Genomic DNA, 27,821 nt, shown 5'->3' on the forward strand with positions numbered 1-27,821 from the left:
AAATTTAACCCCCCCCCCTTTTTTTTCACATCCCCGTTTCCCTTTTTCCAAAACTGATATCAATTCAAATTTCTAATGGAGTTTGCAACAATAACTACTCTTTTAAATACATCATAAAATATTAAAATGTAAAATAAAGTGCTTGTTATCACTGAATGGTAAAGATTGGTTGGTAGTAAAAGTGAATACACATTGTTTATTGTATAAAACAATAAAAAAAAACTTCATCAGCAACATTTTATATTGGGAAATTTCCAATGAAGTTATTCACATAAAGTTATTGGCAAATAAAAATAGAAAATGACATCATAGTCATGTCTGGCAAATGTCCAACATACATTATCTTAAAACATTTTAGATAAGATAAGGAAAAAAAGCTTCTTCAGCAACATTTTATATTGGCAAATTTCCAATGAAGTTATTTACATAAAGTTATTGGCAAATAAAAATAGAAAATGACATCATAGTCATGTCTGGCAAATTTCCAACATATATTATCAACTACTATTCTATACAAAGAAAGATAACTCCAATTGAAAATTAATTGCTATTGCACAATATTGTGCAATTAGATATTTCTTGCTATTGTGCAATACTGTGCAATTGAAAATTTCTTGCTATTGCACAATACTTGATATGGAATCCTGATTTGGACCAACTTGAAAACTGGGCCAATAATCAAAAATCAAAGTACATATTTAGATAAAGCATATCAAATAAGCCCAAGAATTTAATTTTTGTTAAAATCAAACTTAATTTAATTTTGGACCCTTTGGACCTTAATGTAGACCAATTTGAAAACTGGACAAAAATTAAAAATCTACATACACAGTTAGATTTGGCATATCAAAGAACCCATTTATTCAATTTTTGATGAAATCAAACAAAGTTTAATTTTGGACCCCCATTTGGACCAACTTGAATACTAGGCCAATAATTAAAAATCTAAGTTCATTTTTAAATTCAGCATATCAAAGAACACCAAGGATTCAATTTTTGTTAAAATCAAACTAAGTTTAATTTTGGACCCTTTGGACCTTAATGTAGACCAATTTGAAAACGGGACCAAAAATTAAGTATCTACATACATAGTTAGATTCGGCATATCAAAGAACCCCAATTATTCAATTTTTGATGAAATCACACAAAGTTCAATTTTAGACCCTTTGGGCCCCTTACTCCTAAACTGTTAGGACCAAAACTCCCAAAATCAAACCCAACCTTCCTTTTATGGTCATAAACCTTGTGTTTAAATTTCATTGATTTCTATCTACTTATACTAAAGTTATGGTGCAAAAACCCAAAATAATGCTTATTTGGGCCCCTTTTTGGCCCCTAATTCATAAACTGTTGTTACCTCAACTCCTAAAATCAATCCCAAACCTTCCTTTTGTAATCATAAACCTTGTGTTAAAATTTCATTGATTTCTATTTACTTATACTAAAGTTATTGTGCGAAAACCAAGAATAATGCTTATTTGGGCCCTTTTTTGGCCATTAATTCCTAAACTGTTGGAACAAAAACTCCCAAAATCAATCCCAACCTTCCTTTTGTGGTCATAAACCTTGTGTCAAAATTTCATAGATATCTATTCACTTAAACAAAAATTATAGTGCGAAAAACCAAGAAAATGCTTATTTGGGCCCTTTTTGGCCCCTAATTCCTAAAATGTTGGGACCAAAACTCCCAAAATCAATCCCAACCTTCCTTTTGTGGTCATAAACCTTGTGTTAAAATTTCATTGATTTCTATTCACTTTTACTAAAGTTAGAGTGCGAAAACTAAAAGTATTCGGACGACAACGACGCAGAAAACGACGCCAATGTGATAGCAATATACGACCAAAAAATTAAAATTTTTGCGGTCGTATAAAAATAATAGCTATTACAAATCAAACAGGTGGCATTGTGTGGTAGTACAGGCTGTAACATGTAAAAATAATAGCTATTACAAATCAAACAGGTGGCATTGTGTGGTAGTACAGGCTGCAACATGTAAAAATAATAGCTATTACAAATCAAACAGGTGGCATTGTGTGGTAGTACAGGCTGTAACATGTAAAAATAATAGCTATTACAAATCAAACAGGTGACATTGTGTGGTAGTACAGGCTGTAACATGAAAAGATAATAGCTATTACAAATCAAACAGGTGGCATTGTGTGGTAATACAGGCTGTAACATGTAAAAATAATAGCTATTACAAATCAAACAGGTGGCATTGTGTGGTAGTACAGGCTGCAACATGTAAAAACCAGGTGCTCCGCAGGGCGCAGCTTTATACAACCGCAGAGGTCGAACCCTGAACAGTTGGGGCAAGTATGGACAAAACATTCAAGCGTGATACAGCTCTGAATTTGGATTGTGATCAAATTTTTGACATTATATGTTTTTTTTTTACACAAAACAAATGTCAAGATTTTACAAATCAATTAAAGTCTTCTTCAAACTTTTTAAATCTAAAATTGAATAGTTGACACAGCATAGGTTTCTGACACAGAATGAATGTGGTCTAATGAACTTAAAAGTTTTTTTTTTGCCTTTGAGCAATTCACTATGCTGTTGAATATTAATCCTCTCAAAAAAATGTTTGAAGAAATTTTCTTTTTATTTATGAAATCTGAAATGAGAAAAATTTAAACCCCCCCCTTTTTTTCACATCCCCGTTTCCCTTTTTCCAAAACTGATATCAATTCAAATTTCTAATGGAGTTTGCAACAATAACTACTCTTTTAAATACATCATAAGATATTAAAATGTAAAATAAAGTGCTTGTTATCACTGAATGGTAAAGATTGGTTGGTAGTAAAAGTGAATATACATTGTTTATTGTATAAAACAATAAAAAAAAACTTCATCAGCAACATTTTATATTGGCAAATTTCCAATGAAGTTATTTACATAAAGTTATTGGCAAATAAAAATAGAAAATGACATCATAGTCATGTCTGGCAAATGTCCAACATACATTATCTAAAAACATTTTAGATAAGATAAGGAAAAATAGCTTCATCAGCAACATTTTATATTGGCAAATTTCCAATGAAGTTATTTACATAAAGTTATTGGCAAATAAAAATAGAAAATGACATCATAGTCATGTCTGGCAAATTTCCAACATATATTATCAACTACTATTCTATACAAAGAAAGATAACTCCAATTGAAAATTAATTGCTATTGCACAATATTGTGCAATTAGATATTTCTTGCTATTGTGCAATACTGTGCAATTGAAAATTTCTTTCTATTGCACAATACTTGATATGGAATCCTGATTTGGACCAACTTGAAAACTGGGCCCATAATCAAAAATCAAAGTACATATTTAGATAAAGCATATCAAATAAGCCCAAGAATATAATTTTTGTTAAAATCAAACTTAGTTTAATTTTGGACCCTTTGGACGTAAATGTAAACCAATTTGAAAACGGGACCAAAAAGAATCCACATACACAGTTAGATTTGGCATATCAAAGAACCCCAATTATTCAATTTTTGATGAAATCAAACAAAGTTTAATTTTGGACCCCGATTTGGACCAACTTGAAAACTGGGCCAATAATAAAAAATCTAAGTACATTTTAAGATTCAGCATATCAAAGAACCCCAAGGATTCAATTTTTTTTAAAATCAAACTAAGTTTAATTTTGGACCCTTTGGACCTTAATGTAGACCAATTTGAAAACGGGACCAAAAATTAAGAATCTACATACACAGTTAGATTCGGCATATCAAAGAACCCCAATTATTCAATTGTTGATAAAATCAAACAAAGTTAAAATCTGGACCCTTTGGGCCCTTTATTCCTAAACTGTTGGGACCAAAACTCCCAAAATCAATACCAACCTTCCTTTTATGGTCATAAACCTTGTGTTTAAATTTCATAGATTTCTATTTACTTATACTAACGTTATGGTGCGAAAACCAAAAAAAATGCTTATTTGGGTCCCTTTTTGGCCCCTAATTCCTAAACTGTTGGGACCTTAACTCCCAAAATCAATACCAACCTTCCTTTTGTGGTCATAAACATTGTGTTTAAATTTCATTGATTTCTATTTACTTAAACTAAAGTTATTGTGCGAAAACCAAGAATAATGCTTATTTGGGCCCTTTTTTGGCCCCTAATTCCTAAACTGTTGGAACCAAAACTCCCAAAATCAATCCCAACCTTTCTTTTGTGGTCATAAACCTTATGTCAAAATTTCATAGATTTCTATTTACTTAAACTAAAGTTATAGTGCGAAAACCAAGAAAATGCTTATTTGGGCCCTTTTTGGCCCCTAATTCCTAAAATGTTGGGACAAAAACTCCCAAAATCAATCCCAACCTTCCATTTGTGGTCATAAACCTTGTGTTAAAATTTCATAGATTTCTATTCTCTTTTACTAAAGTTAGAGTGCGAAAACTAAAAGTATTCGGACGACGACGACGACGACGACGACGACGACGCAGACAACGCCAACGTGATAGCAATATACGACGAAAATTTTTTCAAATTTTGCGGTCGTATAATAATAGCTATTACAAATCAAACAGGTGGCATTGTGTGGTAGTACAGGCTGTAACATGTAAAAATAATAGCTATTACAAATCAAACAGGTGGCATTGTGTGGTAATACAGGCTGTAACATGTAAAAATAATAGCTGAAGAGGCCTTTTTTTAGCAGGACCAAAGCAAATAGAGAAATAAATATATAGCGGGAAATTTGGGTAATGACTTTACTTTTTCCTAATTTTGTGAATGAAAGGAACCACGAAATAAGAATGCTAAAAAATGAAATATCAGTCAGATTTGGTCCTTGAAATCATAAAAGAAGAAGGTTCACGAAGGGTTAAAATTGGCCCTAAATTTTTAATGTTTTTTAAAACGGGCCAAAAAATTACAAATTTCACAAAGAAGTACTTGTAATAATACTATTAAGACAAAAACATATTTTTCTGGCACCTTCCTTTACAATTTATGAAGCTATGACCCCTTAAAAAAACATTATTTGTATTTTAAGGTCAATTTTGGTACTTTTTCCCCATAATTTTAATTGATTTTGGCATAGTTAACCATGGCCTCCATCCACGATCCGAAAAGTTTTTATATTGATGAATTCTATATAAAAAATGGAATCTTTTGGTACCAACACATTCTGGATCATAGGTGGCGGCCAATGTGTTTCTTAAGCTTTTAGGTCTGAAAATTGCACAAAATCTTCATATTTTGACAAACTGTCCAAAATGGGCTTACTTTGGAGAATATTATGTACTTTAATGAGAAGAACTGATGTATTTAGCATTAAGACTTTTGAAATAGACCCATTTAAGAACCAAATTGGGACCTTTATGGTGTTTTATGATAAAGTTGATATTTAAGGCCATTTTGTGCCATAAATGCTTGTCCTTTGAACTACATACAATTTAGGCCATTTTAACTTGATTGGATGAATCACTGCTGTCATTTATTGTTTCCAGTTTACAATTTAATCAAAGTGTTATAGCACTTTAAAAAGCATAAATTGCTGTCTATCTAAAAGAAAATGTAACAAGAGGCTGTCACAACGACAGCAAACCGGATTTATTAATATTTATTTGTGTCCTGGCAATATCACAAGAACCATTACTGATGAATGGTGAAAGTGAAAATCGTTAATATCAAATTTGACCTCCATTTTGTCATCAGTATCAACATATTAAAATTTGAATGGTTCATGAGTAAATGCAACAACGTGAATGGAAACGCCATTTTACAATCTTTCAAGAACCATAACGCCTGACAGTAAAGGTCAAAATCGTCATTATTGAACTTGACCTCTATTTTGTCATCAGTAACAACATAAAAATTTCAAAAGCTTTGGTTGAATGATTCATTAGAAAATGCACGGACACGACTAGAAACACCATTTTTCAATCTTTCAAGAACCATAACTCCTGAACGGTAAAAGTCAAAATCGTCATTATTTAACTTGACCTCCATTTTGTCATCAGTAACAACATATTAAAATTTGGGAAGCTTTGGTAGAACAGTTCATGCGTAAATGCACGGACACAACTGGAAACTCCATTTTTCAATCTTTCAAGAACCATAACTCCTGAACGGTAAAAGTCAAAATCGCCATTATTGAACTTGACTTTCATTTAGTTGTCAGTAACAACATATTAAAATTTTAAAAGCTTTGGTTGAACGGTTCATGAGTTAATGTACGGACAACATTTGATTGCCGACCGCCCGGTCGCCCGACCACCCGACTGCCCGTACATCCCCAAATCAATAACCGACATTTTTGTCACAAAAATCCGGTTAAAAATGTTTATAGTTTCGTTTAAACTGTTTTCCACTAAACTTAAATACATTTGCTCATCTTTCGCTATACTTACAGAAAGACACTGCTTGCTTTTACAACATTGCTTCATTCTGCCTGATCCACCAAACTTCTTCATATCTTTACAGAAATTACATTCCCCACAATCTGACCGTGTGCATGGTTCACATTTCTTACATCTTGTTCTCCGACGACGCACAACCTCCGACTTTTGTAATTTTCCCTTTGCAGCCTTGGGTGCTTTCTGTCCAGTGGAGGTATACTGCTTTTTTGGTTTGATAACCTGTAGCAGAAAATACAGATAAATTAATACTGTAATCTTATTTTTTGTTTTAATTAAACATCATTATAATATATTAATTGTTGCATATAAAGTTAGAAACCCTTACCATTTTAAGGACCCCCTTTTTCATGGGGTTTGGTATTGCAAATTAAACTGTAGTTTTGAGTATTGTTGATATAAAATAAATGTTTTTTTTTCCTGTCAGGGGTGGTTTTGATTGATTTCATTGGTGAACTGTCATCGGATCTCTATTTTCAAATCAAGTAAGGAATATTTTGAACCTGGAATAGTCACATGGGCATAGTTTTGAATTCTGGAAAATTGATAAGAAATGTAATGATATTTCATTAAGAAATAACTAACTACGGTAAATTTAGAAATTATTGTATGCAATTATTGTTGAGATTTTGTCATTTTTGACTAAAATGCACGATTTTGTTATTATAAATGTTATAGTCAGGACCACCAAGGACTAGAAGCACTCAGATAACTGATTTCTTGTTGTTAGCTTAAAGTGCAGTGGCAAATATTTCATAAATAGTCAAAATGATCACTTATACAATATTGCAGTGTACAGTTTTATGACCAAGAACCCTGCAACTATTTATTTAACATTACAGTGTAAATTTATCTACCAATAAGTTTAATAAAAACATCAGAAGTAAAACTTCCATGAAATTTTCAGGGTTTTTATATAAATCATTTAAGTAAGATTTTATAAAATTTCACATTTCTTTAAAATCCATATTCCTATATGATTGTCTGATGCCAAATAAATGAGGAATATACATGGGACAGATGATTCCCCCCCTTTTTGGCATATAATGTTAAAGGAATATAACTCAAGAACTGTAAAAGTGACGCTATTCAAATTTGTTCTTGATTTGAGTTTTGTTGAAATGAGCATTGTGTATACGTTTCAAACATTTAGTTGAGGTAAACTTTAGTAAGAGAACCTTAATGAAAAATCAAGCAATTTTTCATTTGTAACATGTGTAAAGAGGTACAACTCAAGAACATTAAAAGTGACACCACAAAAAATCAAAATGTATCTGTATATTGTGGTAATAAGCATTGTGTATAAGTTTCAAAACATTTGGTTGAGGCATACTCAAGTTAGAAATCAGAAACCAATTTTGGGACGCAAGTATGGACGGACATACAGACGGACAAGGGCTACGGCGGGGGCATAAAAATGTTCAAGTAGAATTTTTAATTAACCACTTAAGATCTTATGTAATTTCCATCATATATACCCTCACCTTTTTTGATGGTGGCCAATAAGTAATTGCCTCTCCTGTGATTGCAAGCTGTGCATTGTCCTGAAGATGGTCTATTACCAATTGCTGGAACAACACACATTACTAATTAACTTGGATAGTTTAAAAGCTTCAAAAACTTTTAAGTTTAACAAGAAAATGTTTAAAATTTGTTCTCCTCTTTGTCAAAAATAATCAAGATGACAAGCTTTCATTAACTACCTTTATTAGAAAAAAATACAATTTCTTTTCCAAAAAACCTGCAAAATTATCTCCCTTTTTGAAAATATAATCTTTATCAAAAGAACAACAGTTAATTTAATGCATTAAAATTTTATAATGAAGGTTTAACAATAAATAATGAAACAGCAACCTGATAACTTAAAAAGTCACTTGTAAAGAAAATTTATATGTTATACTTAATTTAATTTTATTTATATTTAATTCAATATTGTTTAAATCATATATTGGTCTTATTGAAATAAACACAAAACAAATCAGTCGTCTTTTGGTCAAGTTTTTAACTAGCCATTACAATATCAGGGTAATGGATTTTCTGGAATTGATGTTACTTCAGTAAACCTGCATAAAAAGACAAATCTTCAGACACAGAGAAAACTGACATTATCAAATGTAAACTTTGAATTGAGGTTTGTAATTCAAACATTTTTCTACAGTGGGAAAAGAAGAAATTGACATGACAAAATAGGGCTACATGTTATAGAAAATACCTTTATTGCAGGTTTGACTGTATGCAAAAGAAGTGACTTTTATAGTGGGTCTCATTGAGGTCTAAGTGTGACGCAGAATTGCTGATTTTTTGTAAGTGTGACATGTGAAAGTCAAACTATTGTGCCATGAAAACGGAAAATGGAGTCTATAGGGACACAGGAAATAACAAAAAATTGAGAATTGCTTACGTACAAATGTACATAGTGTAAGTGGGATACGGTAATCTGACAAAACAGTAAGCGGGATCCTGGATCAAAACCCCACAATGAGACCCCCTTTATAGTAGGTTTCACTGTATCTTGATATTCTGTTTTCTTAGTAACTCACTTTTGCCTCTCTGAGTACACCCTCAGGATCAATCAGGTCTTTAGGGATACCTTTCTTAGATGGAGGTAAGTCTTCCAACCATTCAATCATTTTTTTCAATCCTTTTATCTCCCACTTCGTTAAATGAACATTCTTACGTTCTCTTTTCGTTCGTCTGATTTCGATTGATCCTGATGAACTATTTGAATCCTCATTCATTTTCAATTTGCTTGCTTTGGAAGTTATTTCTTTTGATACATTTGAAAAATCAATATCACCATGGTGACCAGCAATATCATCTGGTCTCTCGTATATTTCAGTGTCTGCAGAACTACAACTATCAGATGTAGATTTCCGAGGTGATTGTTTCAACTTTATTGCCGATTTTTCATCATCAGCGGAAGGAGATTTTTTCACACTTTGGTGGTCTATTCTAGTGAGTTCTATTTTGATACTTTTTGAAATATTTGAAGTTCCAATTTCAGGTGAATTTTTTGATTCCATTTGTCCATTTTCTTGTGAACATCTTGACGAGGGTCTTGAATCGTCTTGACAATCTGGTTTCTCATCCTCCTGATTCTCAGATGGAAGTTCAATGCACTGCTTCCCTGTCAGACAGCACAAGTATTGAGCCAAAACATACCATGCTATTTCGGCATAAAATGGATATCGAAATTTATGAGGCACCTGTAAATAGAAATAAATCTGTCATAATCAGAATCACAGGTATGGTTGCCAAACTTGTTTAAGTACATGGTACAAAAGTATCAATTTGATTTGTTACAACAAATTCAGGTGTTCTTATTTTTGGCGTTTGAATCATGTCAGGATATACAAATGACTGCGATTTAAAATGATGAAGGTATTATTTTCCTTATATTTAAATAATAAGAAATCAATCCACACATTTAGGTGGGTCACAGGATTGCCGATTTTTTGTAAGCGTGACTCGTGAAAGTCAAATTATTGTGTAGTGAAAACGGGAAATGAGGTCTAGTGGGACCCGGGAAATGACAAAAATATGAGAATTGCTTACGTACATAGTGTAAGCGGGATACGGGAATCTGACAAAACAGTGAGCGGGATACGGGAATCTGACAAAACAGTGAGCGGGATACGGGAATCTGACAAAACAGTGAGCGGGATCCGGGATAGGAACTCCCCAATGAGACCCCCATTTAGTATGTAACCATTATTCACAATAATTGTTTTCATCTATCATCCTGACCTGAACATGACAAAATCAGAGGATGCAAGGTGCCTGAATTGATCACTTTTATTTATTTTGCCAAAATAGCCTTAAAATAAGCTTTTTATCAGTACATGAATCAAAACATAAAACATATGTAGCAAGTTTGGTTTCACTTTGTTTAGTGATTCTAGAAAAGATCTTTGAAAATAAGTTTGGTTTCACTTTGTTTAGTGATTCTAGAAAAGATCTTTGAAAATAAGTTTGGTTTCACTTTGTTTAGTGATTCTAGAAAAGATCTTTGAAAATAAGTTTGGTTTCACTTTGTTCAGTGATTCTAGAATAGATCTTTGAAAATAAGTTTGGTTTCACTTTATTCAGTGATTCTAGAAAAGATCTTTGAAAATAACTTTGGTTTTACTTTGTTTAGTGATTCTAGAAAAGATCTTTGAAAATAAGTTTGGTTTCACTTTGTTTAGTGATTCTAGAAAAGATCTTTGAAAATAAGTTTGGTTTCACTTTGTTTAGTGATTCTAGAAAAGATCTTTGAAAATAAGTTTGGTTTCACTTTGTTTAGTGATTCTAGAAAAGATCTTTGAAAATAAGTTTGGTTTCACTTTGTTTAGTGATTCTAGAAATGATGCTAAAGTCAAAGTAACAACATTTGGTAAGTACCTTCGAGGAAACGATTTGTTTTCAATTTACTTTATCTACTATTGAAAAAAAACCTGCCATTTCCTAGAGAGTTTAAATGTCAAATGTGACCTCAGATGGTGCATACCTGCCAACTGTCACTATTGGTGGGAGGATTTCCCCCCGTGGAGGCTCCAAAATAGAAATTTTAAAAGAGCAATTGTGTCCACAATTTAAACAAAACAATTAATTTTACAATGGCTATAGACTTCAAAAAGTATGACTATGAGAGCCATCTTGCAGGCAAAACCCCCATGGGCATTTTGAAAAGTTTGCAGGTATGGTGGCCATTTGTAATTTCAGATAAAGTAATAAGGAATTAAAAAGGGAGTTAACTTTTAAGCAATTGTTGCAGGATAATCTGAAATGTTTACTGTTATGCTAATTAAAAGTATATATATATATCAAACATAAGATCACGTACAATAGTTGATCAATGCTGACTATTGAACTCATAAAAAATCTTGCCGATTCAAACTTTTGATATCAATTTCATTAAACATGTGAAACTGTGGATTCAGTTATTTTCGTGCGACCAATTTCGTGGAAAACTTGCAAGATGGTGGATATTTAATTAAGTGGTTTTGCACAAGTTTGCATACACGCCTATAGGGAATGTGTCATTCGATGAAAATTTAATTTCGTGATTCACTTATACCAACAAAATTCACTAGAAATTACTTACATGTGTTCTGTCCTCAATATCAGACACAGTTAACTGGGTCTCCATGTTGTAATTGTGAAGAAAATTACCTCCAAACACTAGAGAGTCTTCAGGTGTATAAACTCCATGAATCCAACCTAAAAACACATAATAAGTATTATAGGTTATATTGATCTCAAGTTTTATATTTATTTCATTCATACCATTATCAATACGTCAGTAAAATATCTTTATTTCTATAAATATGAATTTTTGACAAATGAGGGAGGAAACATTAATGTATGTTTCAATCTTTAAAAAATACAAGATGAAGCATGTGTCTCAAGTTTTTAATATTCACTAAGGTTCCAACATCTTGAAGGGCCCCAACATCTAAATGGTCTAGGTAGTGCATCTCATGGCACAGTGGTTTGTCATCAAAAGACAGACACCAATCAGACTTTTCTATGATTGTCAGTATTTAATATTAAGCAAACAATCAATCAATCCTTGCCCAAGTACATGCCTTTCTTTGATAACGGGCCGTCTTTTTCAATCAACATAAACTGAACTCTTTTCAGCTGTTTTTATTCAAAACAGAAATCCATTGTGAAATATCTTGAAACAAATGATTATCAAACTCTTTCTTTCTTTTACAAAATCTATATTCTTTTTCTAAAGCTCTATTGTGTTACTTCAATAAATTGTGTACCACTTAAACCATTAACTGAAATACACATATAGTTTCAGTTTCCGTGGTAACTACTTACCTGATGGTATGATGAAAGTGTACCCAGCATGCAATGTAATTCTTTCACATCCCTCAACCTTGTCTGCCAAGAAAATGTCACCTTGTTTCCCTGACAACACCCAGGTTAAGTAGATTTCCATGTTTTTTGGTGTTGGTGGAATTAACCAAAATACCTGAAAACAGAAACAATTTAAATCCACTTTGTATGTACATGTGCTGTTTATTTCTTTTTAATGTGGATATAACTGCATTTTATTTCTTTTATTTCATTTCTGTACATGTGTGTTGCATATCAAAAGTTCAAAATTGTGATGAAAATCTTCACATAAAAATCAAAGTGCCTTTGATTGCTATCATTTGACATTTTGAACTACATTATATTTTATATTAAACTAAGCAATGGAACAAATTTAAACAAATTTTTTTAACTAGAGTTATTCCTCTTTGTCAATAACAGTTAGATTCATCATTGCAACTTTGATATGAAATCTTTAATACAAGAAATAGATTTTTTTGTTTAATATGGTTATTTTAAAAAAAATTACATCATTTCATATCTTTACTTCACTGCAACTCTGTTAGTAATTAGGGTAAAGATAAGGTATAGAGTATAGGTTAATATAGCTGTGTCAATAGGGAAAAGATAAGGTATAGAATATAGGTTAATATAGCTGTGTCAATAGGGTAAAGATAAGGTCTGTAATATAGGTTAATATAGCTGTGTCAATAGGGTAAAGATAAGGTATAGAGTATAGGTTAATATAGCTGTGTCAATAGGGTTAATATAGCTGTGTCAATAGGGTTAATATAGCTGTGTCAATAGGGTTTTAAGTGCAATAGTGCATACTTGATTCAAAATAAATTTAGAAAAACAAATCAAAGAGTTCAACTAAACATAAATATTCAACTGGTGATCAAACAGCACATTAATTCATTTATGTGTGCAGCACATGAGTTAATTATTAGTATTGTTCAGTCTCACATAGAACATTTTTTTTTTATATTCGATTTCTTGGATTAGTAATTCTTTTTATAACCCTGATCATAGGCTTTCAAGTGAAAATAGACTTTTTTAATTCACAATATTATGAATATAATGGTATTTAGATAAAGCATAACATTGGTACCTATTAAACGTTTAAACCCACTGCATTTGTTTGCATCGGTCCCAAGTCAGTAATCTGGTGTTCAGTAGTTGTTGTGTGTTAATGTGGTTCATAAGTGTTTCTCATTTTTTGTGTAGATTAGACCGTTGGTTTTCCTGTTTGAATGGTTTTACACATCATTTTGGGGCCCTTTATAACTTGCTGTTTAGTGTGAACCAAGGTTCCATGTTGAAGACCGTACATTGACCTATATTGATTTACTTTTACAAATTGTGACTCGGATTGAGAGTTGTCTCATTGGCACTCATACCACATCTTCTTAGATTTATATATCTAGCACTTACTTTTTTCCCCGTGTAGTATATGATACCATACAGATGTACCACCAAAATCTACATGGAAATCTGTATAACATCCCTTCACACTCATTAAACAATACCTAAAAAATATTAATATATATAATATAAAATGTTGTCACAGACGTATGTCCCACCTTGTTATTTTAATATTGAAAATGTTGAAATTATAATAGCAATACTCTAACATGTAAGTTTTGCAAATATTCAAAGTCGATGAACCATGACTGAAGGTACATGGCAACACAATCTCCATTGAAATGAGATGTGCCAATGCCAATACAACTGCATACCAAAAACCATTGACTTATCGTAAGCTGTTTCATTTAACCAACCCTAAACACAAACTTGTATACTATGTAAAAGTTTCAGTCAATTAACAATGATGAGGGTTGGGGCTATATGATCCCCAGGCCATAAAAAAGAATAGGTTTGTTTGCCCAAACCCTACCTACCCATAAAAGAGCTGCCTACTCAAATTCTTTTATTGTCCTGATTTAAAGAAGTTTTTTTTTTTAATCAGATAGGCATGAAGACTAATAAACATCCGATACTTCAATTTCTTTAAAAAAAAAAAAAAAAAATGCCTACCTACCTACCCACTGTCTCAACCTTGAGTAGGGTTTGGGCAAACCAAAATATTTTTGATTGTGGCCCCATGGAAATGATACTTGCAAATGCCAAAAAAATTTGCATACCAAATATCATTCACTTAACATTAGCATTTCATTTTAAACTAATCTAATCAAAAACTAATACATGAAAAAACTAAGCAAAAGTTTCAAAGTCAATAGACCATGACTTAGAGGGCAGGGCCAAATATTAGCCATGGAACTAAGATGTGTTAATGCTTATGCAACTGTATACTAATCAACATTGGCCTACCACTAATGGTTCCCATTGAAATGACCTAATCACAAACTTATACATGTACTTTGACCTATAATGGTTTACTTTTATAAATTGTGACTTGGATGGAGACTCAGTCATTGGAGAGGTGTCTCATTGGCACTCATTCCACATCTTCTTATATCTATGATAAAATATACTAAACTCTTAGGAAAATTCAAAACATAATGTCCCTAATGATAATCAAATGGCAAAATCAAAAGCTCTTGACAATAAGAGTGCACACACTGAAATGTCTCGCCATTTACTAATCATTGATATTATTCTGATAGTCCTCAATATAAAGCTTTATGACAACTGTCACATAAACTTAACATTAACAAAGAAAACTTAACATTGACCAATGAACCATGAAAATGAGGTCAAGGTCAGATGAACCATGCCAGGCAGGCATGTACAGCTAACAATTCTTCCTTACAACAAATATAGTTGACCAATTGCTTAAAAGTTTAAGAAAAAAAAGACTAAAACACAAAAACTTAACTATAACTACTGAACCATGAAAATGAGGTCAAGGTCAGATGACACCTGTCAGTTGAACATGTTCACCTTACAGTCCTTCAATACACTGAATATACTAGACCTATTGCTTATAGTATCTGAGATATGGACATGACCACCAAAACTTAACCTTGTTCACTGATCCATAAAATGAGGTCGAGGTCAAGTGTAAACTGTCTGACGGGATAAGAACTATGCAAGGTACGCACATACCAAATATAGTTGTCCTATTACTTATAATAAGAGAGAATTTAACATTACAAATAAAAATCTTAACTTTTTTTCCAAGTAGTCACTGAACCATGAATATGAGGTTAAGGACATTGGACATTGGACATGTGACTGACAGAAACTTCATAACATGAGGCATCCATATACAAAGTATGAAGCATCCAGGTCTTCCACCTTCTAAAATATGAAGCTGCTGCCAGATCACTAACCCTATGTCGAGCTTTCTGTGACAAAAATCACAGACTCGACAAAAACAATTGTAACTTTCATAAGTCATACATAGTAGGTATCAAAAGAAACAAATGTTGGTCCACATGCTCATTTTTTTAGAAATAGAAAACTTAAATTATTTTTTTTAATGCTAGAAATTCCACTTCTCTTTTTGTAGCTAAACATCATTGTTATGCATTCTAACAGAGCAGCTAGTCTAGCCATTGACCAGAACACTAGATGAATTAACCACAGCCACTTGTCTTAGAATTTTATTTCCCTATATACCGAAACTATTTTTCTGAGATGAGCGCCTGTGGAAGTAATGTCATATACTAAAATCTTGATGGTAGAAAAGTTGCCTCAGATTTAAACCTACTTTTGAACTTTTGGGTATTTCATCTTGTCAATTATGTTAGTGGATTCTGTCTGACAATCTTTGTAGTGTCTTGGCCATACTGTGTCCACCCAATCCACTTGTCTGACCTACAAAGAAATAATAAATAACTTTAGTTGACCCTTTCATCAAGCAGTATCGTATCATCTAACCAGTACAGTGGGGTTGTTTCCTTGGGTTGCAACCCCCCCCCCCTTTTTTTGGACGATCACTGCATTTGAATGGGGGCATATAGTTGGAACACCCTCCCTTTTTTTAAATGGCTGGATGTGCCCCTGAAGGAGCTAGACCCTTTACAATGACCATGGATTATTACACATGTTTTTCATATAAAATCAATCCATACACCACATATAGTTTACCTTTTAATTATATAGTCATGTAACTTTAACCTTAAGCAGTCACTGAATCTTGAAAATGAGGCAATGACAATGGACAAATGAAAGACAGAATCTTTGTAAAATACGGAATAGGCATACAAGGTATGAAGAATCTAGGTCTTCTACATTTTGAAATATTTAGCTATATACAATTTACTAATAGTTTATGCTGACTCCAGATATTAATCCTTTTGTTTCGCATACAATGACTTTTGTGGCAGGCAGCGCAACAATGTTAACTATTGTGTTTTCTATTATTTTGTTTCTATTATTTTCAGGTACATGTTACTGGTGTGTTTTGTTTATAGATTAGTAAAGACATTATATTAGACATTAGACTTTGAGTTGAAGCCAAATATAGTCATTTAAGGTGGTACCCAACACTTTCACTAAAATTAATTTGGCTAATTTAATTTTCATAAAATTTCGACAAATTATTTACTTTGACCCTTTTACAAAAATATAAAAAAAATCAAAAAAATTGAACCAAGCGTTTTATCAGAAAAATTACACTGGTTATATAGCTGTAAGTTTGACAAACACTAATTTTGATCATTGTGAAGCTTTATATTGCCTTCACAAGGCAACGTAATTAAAACGTTTAGCTGATATTACAGAGTTATCTCCCTGTAGTGTTAGGTACCACCTTAACAAAAAATTATTTAGTTTTATTATAGTGAGGCTCATTGAGATATGTATTGTCAGGATGATTCCTAAACTGAAACAATTGTTATTGTATAGAAAACATTGTTTCTACATATTGACAAGGTTATAATTATAGCAAAATTACACTATAACATACCCGTAGCCAGGGGGGTTCGGGTGTTTGGGACGAACCCCCCCCCTTAAAAACAAATAAGCACTGTTAAAGTCAACGCTTTGTTCGAATTGTGACTGTTAAAGTCGAGTTTGTGAGTCCAAATACCCCCCCCCCCCCCCCCCCCCCCCCCCCCCCTTGGAAATTCTTGGCTAGGGGCCGGTATAATACAAATAGCAAATATTTTGTCATCCTACAGACAAGATGAGAAACAAAATATATCAAGATTCTTCAAAAAGAATATTTCTGTATTAAATACTATTTAAAAACATTATTAACATCTGTTTGTATAATAGTCCCAGTTAACATACACCATTTTTCTTTATTAGAAAATTTAAATCCTGTAAATGTCTTTATGACAAAAAATTATTTTGAACTTTTATAATTTGGGTCAGTTATTTTCTATGTCATTTAAATATTTAATAATTAGCTGAATCAGGTATAGACATGTCCTAAATACCTTCCTGGTTGGTTGACATTGAAGAAATGTTGAAAGAGAACTAAACTTTTGTCATAACAACAGCAACAGGTATTTGGTTAAATTATTAGTTATTTTATTTTATGACTAGGTATAAAATGCAGAGTAATGTGTATGTAACCATGTCCATACATTGTAAAAAATATGGCTTATTGTTCAAAGGAGTGAGTTCGGTAAGGTCCTAACATGGCCCCCTTTTTTAGCGTAAATTTCAAGTTAGGTTTTATTGAGCAATATCACAAGAAGTTATAGCTAATACAGTGATTAGATAGGAAATAAGTCATTTTGTTGAAAATTTACGTTCCTGCAATTTATTATGATGTCACAAGTTGTACTCATATTATATTTCGACGAAAAAATCAATGGAAATAGGCAAATTTCCATAGATTATTGGACAGGAAACATAGAGCGCATACATCGACAACAAAGATCTTTTAAAATAATGTGTGTAAGGCATTTCATGTCTTATTTGAATATTTATTTTGTCGACGCCTGCGCTCTATGTTTCCTGGTCCTTAATTTGGTTAAAATCCAGCAGATTTTCACCAAAATCTCTTATCTTAACCTTTTGGAATGTAAAAATCAACGTGTTAGAATTAAACTTTGACAAAAATAGTTCTATTTAAATTTCTCACATGTCTCTAAGTCAACTTAACCCTTTAACCCCCAATCCCGCCTGTAGGCGTGATGGCGACAACCATTCTTTGATGGCCCGTATGACCCTCCATACTTTTTTTGAAATTGCCCCAGCTGAACTGTCATGATAGCAGGGACTTCAACCAAGCAGTTCATGGTCCATCAACTCTTCTCAGATGTCTGTTCATGAAAATATGGCACTTTGAAAGCCGTTTAAGAGTTCAAAATCGGAAAAACATGAAAAGTTGCCAAAATCAGGTGGGGGTGGGCATCTTTTGATGGCCACTACGTAACTGGAAGTGACTGTTGGTAAAAACTATTATCATATATGCATGCATAGGTGGTATAGGAACACAACGAGGTATAATATGGCCAATAGGAATCTAGTCTGTAAAATCTAGGTCACCGTTTTGTCAAAAATCCATAAAAACGGACATTTAGGCAGACCTGACTTGACAATAATAATTCCCAAGTAAGACACTGAAGTCCAATATACTCCCAGCTAGCATGAATGGACTACTGTAACTATAGGGTTAAATACTTGAATGACAAAAAAACACAGTCGTGTCAGTGTTCACCTCTCAAGGTCGTTTTGAAATCGGAAAATAGACGGAAAATTACCATTTTTCACTGGGGGTGGGTTCAAACCCACGAGAAAATATTCCACCTCCCACCCCACCCCCGACCCATGCCATCCGCCCCCAAATCCCAATAAGTGGTTTAATAGATGAGCATCAGTTACAGCATCAGGAGTTTGCTCATTTGCATATAATTTGCATATGTTTGCAAATTTTCGAAAATGCCTGATTTTCCAAAAATGTCTTGGGGGCGAATGAGTTAAAACATTTTTTGTCTTGTAACATTGAACCTTATAATCAGGGCCAAATATGGCCTTTACCGAACTAACTCTTTTATAATCAACAATGTCATCCATCATTTTTACCTGTGTGATTGAGAATTATTATTTAATATTCAAATCAATTTTGTTTTATGTAATCAACAAGAAGCACAGCTAGTGGCCAATACAACAGAGTGAATCAATGCAAGATAAACAAATAAAATATACAGCAACAAACGACAAACATTGAATCATTCAACAAGTCCCTGTCCCTAGTCAGGAGCCTGTAATTAAGTGACTGGAGTTTGTTGTACATTATATTTGCTTTGGTTCATTGTTATGTCCATAAATCAGTGTGTTAGTTTTCTCCTTTGAATTTTTTTTACATTTGTCATTTTGCCAAAACTCACCATCCATTCACCATTAACTATTTGGACCTTGACAATAAAGTGATATAACTTTTATCTTGGACATTTCCAGGTCATGGCATCCAGTAAACCTATTCCATGTGGACCTTGTATAGAAGGAAATGTAAACACTAAAGCTGTCATCTGGTGTTACATTTGTGATGAAGGATTGTGTTCATCATGTTCTGGTCATCACTTAAGATATAAATTGTCACGTGATCATAAAACCATTGATATTAAAAGTTATAACCCATCTGTCCGAACTATCAAAACAGAATGTGACAAACATGGTCGACAGCTTAACTGGTATTGCCCGAGACATTTAATGCCTTGCTGTGATGAATGTATAATCAATAGTCATTCAAAGTGTATGGAAATAAAAAGTTTAGCTAGCGTTGTGGAGAAAACCAAGATTGAAAAATCTAAAGAATCTGTAGAGAAAGATATCAACTCCGTCTTACAACTCCTAGGTAAAATTGTAAATAACAAATCACGAAACATTAAAAGAGGAAAACAAGAATATGAAAGCATTAAAGAATTCATTGTGAAAATACGCAATGAAATAGATAAACATTTAATCCACCTAGAGAAGAAGATATGCAATGAGGCAGATACCATCCTGAATGAAGAAAAATCAAAGGCAACAGATTTAATAGCTGAAATTGAAGGAAAACAGAAAAACTTAAAGAAAATGCAAGACCAACTACATACAGTCATACCACATGCCTCCAAACTCCAATCATTTCTAGGCATACATCAGATTGAACAACAAGTACATCAATGTCAACGATACATAGATGATCTGGACAAAGACGACAGGGCAAAAGAATTTACCATCAAAATGAAGGAAAATAATGAAGTAGAAAAGATAATAAAAAAGTTAGGATCCTTAGGAGAATTAACCGTTGTTAAAACAGATATGGATTTGAATACAGAAACAAGTGTGAGAAGGGAAGCACAAGTAGAATCACAAGAACAATCAAACATAAACAACATGACCATTAACATTGAGAATAAGATACAGATCAACATTCGGGAGATAAGTGATATGATTTGTCTGATGGATGGAAGACTTATAATAGTCGAATGGGTTGACAACGTTAACCTACTTACTCCTGATGGCAAACTACTGAAACAGTTACCTATACGTGGTGAAGCCTTCAATGTTACACAAATCAATCAGGATACTATTGCCGTAACTTATCCTTATGAGAAAGCCATTAAGATTTTCAATATGGAGAATGAAACAGTAACCAGAATTATCACATTAGACAAAGTTTGCTGGGGATTATCATCATCAGATGATTCTCTTGTTGTAGGTTTGATTGATGATGAAATCCGTATTATAGACTTAGAAGGAAATAAACTGAAGTCAATACAAGTTAAGAGTGAATCACCACTGTGGAACCTTGTTCACTGTAATGACAGAGTAATCTATAGTGACTATGGTGGTAAAGCAGTATACTGTGTTGATCAATCAGGTAAACAGATCTGGCAATATAAACAGGATTTATCAGGACCATATGGACTTTGTACAGATACTTATGGTAACATTTTTGTAGCAGACCAGGAGTCTCAAAGAATAATCAGTCAGGGGACTTACTGAAATAGGTGATTTTTAAATCACTTATTTGAGTAGCAAAATCGTGGTTTTGTCACAAATTGGAATTTTGTATTTTTTTCCAAATTTTAAACACATAGGTTTAAATAATATCTTTTAATTATTAAAATTTAAAAAAAATAAACTTTTTGCTTCTTTTAAGTAGAAAGGTTTCTGCCTTTGATGCTATCATTTAGCTGAAAATTCTATTTTATTTGAAAAAATGCTATAATAATGGCTTTACATAATGAACTGATACTTTCTTCAAAGATTTTTCTTAGCAGTGGGAGTATTTTTCCTGTGAAGTTCAAGGTTTCATCTTTCAGATTATGTAATAAAATTCTACTGTTCGCGATAAAAATCTCACTGTTTGGGGGTGTTGAAATTAGTAGGGATTATTAAAAGAATGATACTTAAAGAAGTGATTTTTGGGAAGGAAATTGAGGTCTGATACTTAAACAAGTGATTTTTATGTCATTATCCTAGATTCAGTACAAGGTCATCACCTGAAATGACCTGGTCATCCTAGACAACAGATGTTGGTTCTGATAAGTTTAGAAACATAATTAGTCCCTGGATCATTAGTATTCTATATTTAAAGCTACAGTAAAATCAAATCACTTCTTCTAGTGATTAATTTGTACTACTTAAATAGGTGATTATTAAAGAAAGACAACTCTAACTTCCAACCTTTATGGAAATAATGTTACTTAAATCAGTGATTTAGAAAATCACTTATTTAAGTAAGTCCCCTGACTGATAATAGTTATATCAAAAGATGGAAAGGAGAGTAAAGTACTACTTAGTGATGGACTGGAGAATCCTAGATGTATTTGTTTGAAACAAAATGAGTCTTCAGGTTTTATATGTGATTACAGTGGCAAAGAGTTGACAAAATTCAATTTATCTTCTGGATAAAATATACACTAAGCAGTCAAATTATTTTACCTGACTTTAATACATGTACTACAAATAACAACTTGCTATGTCTATTTATTTAGTATTATACAGAATCAGTAAACTTATTTTTTTTTTGTTCAATTTTTACATAAATTAGGCCCTAGTTTTCTCGTTTGAATTGTTTTAAATTGTTATTTCGGGGCCTTTTATAGCTGACTATGCGGTATGGGCTTTTCTCATTGTTAAAGGCCGTACGGTGACCTATAGTTGTAGATTTCTGTGTTATTTTGATCTCTTGTGGAGAGTTGTCTCCTTGGCAATCATCTAATTTTTTATACAATTTGAGTCTGGTATCAGTTATTTTGGAACATATCCTGTGTTAGATCACTCAATCATGTTCATAATTTCAAACATCTATAATTCTAAAATATTGAGGTACAATTGATAGCTAGTATGATGTTTAAACAGAGAATCAAAGGATTCAATGTTAAATATGAATAATGTAGGACAATGGCGTTGATTAAAAATAACACCACTCCCGTCCACATTATTTTTTTATTATTTTCCACATTTTACCCCTAGTTGGAAAATTGACCCAGCTTCAAATTTTAGGGAGGTCAATTTTCTATATGTCACCAATAGTTCACATCGTTTATGTCACATGAAGTTTTCAGTTGTAGTAAGAAAACCAGGATGGATTCAAACAGTAGTTCGAAAGCATAGAAAACTGTGCACCTTATAATTGCATTCATGACTGAATCAGATGATAAAACAAATACATAAAATGTAGGCTAAAACATCCTAGTACTTCTTGTCCTTTAGGTTTAAACAAGTTTGGCCACCCTGAAATGTCTTATAAATTAAGGAGATGTGGTATGATATAATGAGACAATTATCAATCAAAGTTGCCTGCTTTTTCTCAAAATCAAGTAATAATGAGGGGGTGAAGGTCAAGTGAACCCTGCCATACAGACATACCGTACAAACATTCCATTCAACAAATGTAGTTGACCTATTGCTTAATGTACCTGAAAAAATAACAAAACCATGACAAAATCATTGAGAATTGAAAAGGAGGTCAAGGTCATAAGCACTCTGCTAGACAGACATGAAGATTTAATAATTCTATACACCAAATATAGTTGACAAATTTCTTAAACTACCTGATTAACTGAAAATGAAAACTAGAGGCTCTAAAGAGCCTGTGTTGCTCACCTTGGTCTATGTGAATATTAACAAAGGAAGCAGATGGATTCATGACAAAATTGTGTTTTGGTGATGGTGATGTGTTTGTACATCTTACTTTACTCTTACTTTACTAAATAGTCTTGCTGCTTACAATTATCTCTATCTATAATGAACTTGGCCCAGTAGTTTCAGTGGAAAATGTTAATAAAAATTTACAAATTTTATGAAAATTGTTAACAAGAGGCTGTCACAACGACAGCAAACCGGATTTATTAACATTTATTTGTGTCCTGGCAATATCACAAGAACCATAACTGATGAATGCTGAAAGTGAAAATCGTCAATATCAAATTTGACCTCCATTTTGTAGTCAGTATCAACATATTAAAATTTGAAAAGCTTAGATTGAAGGGTTCATTAGTAAATGCAACAACGTGAATGGAAACGCCATTTTACGATCTTTCAAGAACCATAACTCCTGAATGGTAAAAGTCAAAATCGTCATTATTGAACTTGACCTCTATTTTGTCATCAGTAACAACAAATAAAAATTTCAAAAGCTTTGGTTGAATGGTTTATGAGAAAATGCACGGACATAACTGGAAACACCATTTTTCAATCTTTCAAGAACCAAACTCCTGAACGTTAAAAGTCAAAATAGTCATTATTTAACTTGACCTCCATTTTGTCATCAGTAACAACATATTAAAATTTTAAAAGCTTTGGTTGAACAGTTCATGAGTTAATGCACGGACAACATTTGATTGCCGCCCGCCTGCCCACCCACCCGCCCGCCGTACATCCCCAAATCAATAACCGACATTTTTGTCACAAAAATCCGGTTATAAACAGCAAAATTTCCTTAAAATTACAGATTCAGGCCTAGGGCAGCAACCCAACAACGGGTTGTTCGATTCATCTGAAAATTTCAGGGCATATAGATCTTCACCTGATAAACAATTTTACTCTGTCAGATTTGCTCTAAATGCTTTGGTTTTTGAGTTATAAGCCAAAAACTGCATTTTACCCCTATATTCTATTTTTAGCCATGGCGGCCATCTTGGTTGGTTGGCCGGGTCACCGGACACATTTTTTTAACTAGATACCCAAAAGATGATTGTGGCCAAGTTTGGATTAATTTGGCCCAGTAGTTTCAGAGAAGATTTTTGTAAAAGATAACTAAGATTTACGAAAAATGGTATTTATTGATTATAAAGGGCAATAACTCCTATAGGGGTCAATTGACCATTTCGGTCATTTGACTTATTTGTAAATCTTACTTTGCTGAACATTATTGCTGTTTACAGTTTATCTCTATCTATAATAATATTCAAGATAATAACCAAAAACAATAAAATTTCCTTAAAATTGCCATTTTAGGGGCAGCAACCCAACAACGGGTTGTCCGATTCATCTGAAAGTTTCAGGGCAGATAGATTTTGACCTGATAAACAATTTTACATGAAAAAAGTAACATTGACCACTGAACCATAAAAATGAGGTCAAGGTCATATGAAACCTGCCAGACAAACAGACAGACAGACATGTACACCTTACAATAATTCCATTGCTTATGGTACACCAGAAAAAGACTAAACCACAAAACTAAACATTGTCGAATGAACCATAAAATAATGGTAAAGATCAGATGAAACATTTTACACATTAAATCCTTCTTTACGCCAGATATATATGACCTATTGCCTATACTACAGTATCTGGGATACAGACTTGACCACCAAACTTTAACCTTCATCACTCATCTATGAAATGAAGATAAGGTCAGGTGAACCATGTCTGATAGATGTATAGACGTATAGAGTATATTACTCATAACAAGTGAGAAATTCACATCCCCAAATTCCAAGCCATTACTGAACCCTGAAAAAGATGTCAATGAACAAATGACTGAGGAACTTCGTAAAATAAGGTATCTGCATACAAGTTATTAAGCATCAATGTCTTTTACCATCTGAAATATTTAAGCTTTATACTAACAAGAGTGCACACGCTGATATGTCTCTCTTCTTTACTAATCATTGATACAATGTTGATAGTCCTAAATATAAAGCCTTATTACAAGTGTCACAAAAACTTAACATTAACCAAGAAAACTAAGCACTGACCAATAAACCATGAAAATGAGGTCAAGGTCAGATGAACCATGCCAGGCAGACATGCACAGGTAACAATTCTTCCATACAACAGATATAGTTGCCCTATTGCTTATAGTTTAAAAAAACCCAGACCTAAACACAAAAGTTAACACTGAGCAATGAAGCATGCAATTAAGGTCAAGGTCAATTAAAACCTGTGCGACTGACATATAGATCATAAAATATTTCCATACACCAAATATAGTTGACCTTTTGCATAAAGTATAAGAAAAACAGACCAAAACTCAAAAACTTAATTTTGACCACTGAACCATGAAAATGAGGTCAGGGTCGGTCAGATGACCACTGCCAGCTAGACATGTACACCTTACAATCATTCCATACACCAAATATAGTAGACCTATTACATAAAGTATAAGAAAAACAGACCAAAACACAAAATCTTAACTATAACCACTGAACCATGAAAATGAGGTCAAGGTCAGATGACACCTGCCAGTTGGACATGTACACCTTATAGTACTTCCATACACAGAATATACTAGTCCTATTGCTTATAGTATCTAAGATATGGACTTGACCACCAAAACTTAACCTTTTTCACTGATCCATGAAATGAGGTCGAGGTCAAGTGAAAACTGTCGGGCATGAGGACCTGACAAGGTACGCACATACCAAATATAACTATCCTATCACTTATAATAAGAGAGAATTTAACATTACAATAAATCCTAACTTTTTTTCAAGTAGTCACTGAACCATGAAAATGAGGTCAAGGACATTGGACATGTGACTGACGGAAACTTCGTAACATGAGGCATCTATATACAAAGTATGAAGCATCCAGGTCTTCCACCTTCTTAAATATATAGCTTTTAAGAAGTAAGCTAACACCGCCACTGCCGGATCACTATCACTATGTCGAGCTTTCTGCAACAAAAGTTGGCTTGACAAAAATTCAAGCCGTCACATCCACTACAGGATTATTATCCCTATGTCTTGCAGTCGCAGGTGAGATAAAAACGGTTACTAACTCACATGACTTAGTAGCTGTTATATATATAGACTTTAATGTAACAGACTTTTAACTTACCAGAGCTGGTGATTCCACATAATTCTCTAACTTGGTGTGACTAAATTCTAAACTGATGACATTCAGTAACCTTGACCTTTCTGTATTCTCATAATACTGGACCCAGTCTCTCATGGACATCTCAATCCCTTTCTGAGTATTAACATCCATAACATCAAGCATCCTCCGACTCCCTGCAAATATATAATAATCAGTAGATTTCAAAATGTGTGAATTTAGAAATACCTGTTCATTTTTATGGTCTAACATTGATTACCTGTACAAAGATATTGTGTAAAATCTCTGACTGATGAAAGACAATATTAAAATTCTTTATCCCTACTCCTGTTTTAATGCAATGGCTCAATCTTTCTCGTAAATTATCTTTTTTTTAAGTTAATCTTAAAGGCTATCTGTAAACATGATAAATGTGCATTGAATCGGCCGCTTCGACAATTGCTTTGACTATAAATTATACAGGTCAAACATATCTCAGTGTTTTTTTTACTTTTTCAAAGGAAGACTCTGAAACCAGTGTAAAAGGACAGTTTTCTCCATCAGCAGTATATAAATTTGATTTTTTTTCTTTATTTTACACAAAATATTAGTTTTACATGAAAATAAATGTTTAGCTGGTCAGTAATATTGTCAACTTAAGGTCCAAATATTTTGTTTGTCATAAGGTAGATAACTGATAAATTTTCAGCTTAAACAAGGAAAAGATAGTTTTAAAGACTACATGACCTTTTATTCAACATCGAGAAATATTACAGTATTTTAAGGATTTTGCACAGGCAAAAAATTCATATTTTTTTTTTCATGAAGGAATAAAGGAATAGAGTACATACCCACACACTGCTTGACATCACTGACTTTAAAGTTCTCACTTGGTACCCTGAAAATACAAAATATACAATGACAAATGTATTTATATTATCAACTGTCAAATTTTAATGTCAGATTAAAAGAAAGTTGTATATGTTAATGCCTTATATTGGTCAAGTTGTGTTGTTGGGTGGCCAACTAACTCTTTTACAAGTCAATATACATTAACAATAAGACCTTGGTTTTCTCTTCTGAATTATTTCACACTTTTTCATACCATTTCTTTTTATACCTTATAACATATGATACAGTATGGGTTTTGCTAATTGTTGAAGGTCGTAAAGTGACCTGTAATTTTTATCTTTGTCCTGTGATCTAGCATAAATTTGATGGATAGTTGCCCAATTTGCATATATATATATGTGTGTATTTATACCCACCGTAAACCTAGACCACTCTTTTCATGGAAAACAATTGGTGTCTCTAACCCATGTTCTTGTAGATACTTTACAGTAAAATCTGAAAAATAAAAGATAGATTGCATCCACTATCCACCAAGTTTATACTTATCTGTTCAAAGTATCTACATAAGTTCCAACCTTCTGCTTTTCAAAACAACAAGACTTGCTTTTATTTTTATTAATATTTTTTTTTCATTTACTTACCTAGTTCCTCATTACACAATT

General features: G+C 32.7%; 2 protein-coding genes across 4 annotated transcripts in view; one reads left to right on the forward strand and one right to left on the reverse strand.

Moving 5' to 3' along the window:
• LOC139527261 (lysine-specific demethylase 2B-like) overlaps positions 1–27,821 on the reverse strand; it is a 58,579-nt gene that overhangs the window by 12,668 nt on the left and 18,090 nt on the right. For 2 of the 3 annotated variants that reach the window (XM_071322600.1, XM_071322601.1), the window contains exons 3-12: positions 27,576–27,654; positions 27,159–27,205; positions 26,332–26,504; positions 15,860–15,966; positions 13,618–13,712; positions 12,187–12,340; positions 11,459–11,574; positions 8,913–9,578; positions 7,857–7,940; positions 6,367–6,594 (exon numbers count right to left, since the gene is read on the reverse strand). In XM_071322600.1, the coding sequence (XP_071178701.1) occupies positions 6,367–6,594; positions 7,857–7,940; positions 8,913–9,578; positions 11,459–11,574; positions 12,187–12,307 (1,215 nt within the window). In that variant the 5' untranslated portion in view covers positions 12,308–12,340; positions 13,618–13,712; positions 15,860–15,966; ... (1 more) ...; positions 27,159–27,205; positions 27,576–27,654. Of the gene's footprint in view, positions 1–6,366; positions 6,595–7,856; positions 7,941–8,912; positions 9,579–11,458; positions 11,575–12,186; positions 12,367–13,617; positions 13,713–15,859; positions 15,967–26,331; positions 26,505–27,158; positions 27,206–27,575; positions 27,655–27,821 lie in introns of all 3 variants that reach the window. The other variant, XM_071322602.1, reaches the window with a different exon arrangement.
• LOC139527262 (repetitive organellar protein-like) lies at positions 17,499–22,069 on the forward strand. The gene is made up of 3 exons (XM_071322603.1): positions 17,499–17,603; positions 19,507–21,022; positions 21,800–22,069. The coding sequence occupies exons 2-3, from the start codon at positions 19,510–19,512 to the stop codon at positions 21,949–21,951; spliced, it is 1,665 nt and encodes a 554-aa protein (XP_071178704.1). The 5' UTR covers positions 17,499–17,603; positions 19,507–19,509; the 3' UTR covers positions 21,952–22,069.

This window comes from Mytilus edulis, chromosome 6 (genome assembly GCF_963676685.1).
Source record: "Mytilus edulis chromosome 6, xbMytEdul2.2, whole genome shotgun sequence".
NCBI lineage: Eukaryota > Metazoa > Mollusca > Bivalvia > Mytilida > Mytilidae > Mytilus > Mytilus edulis.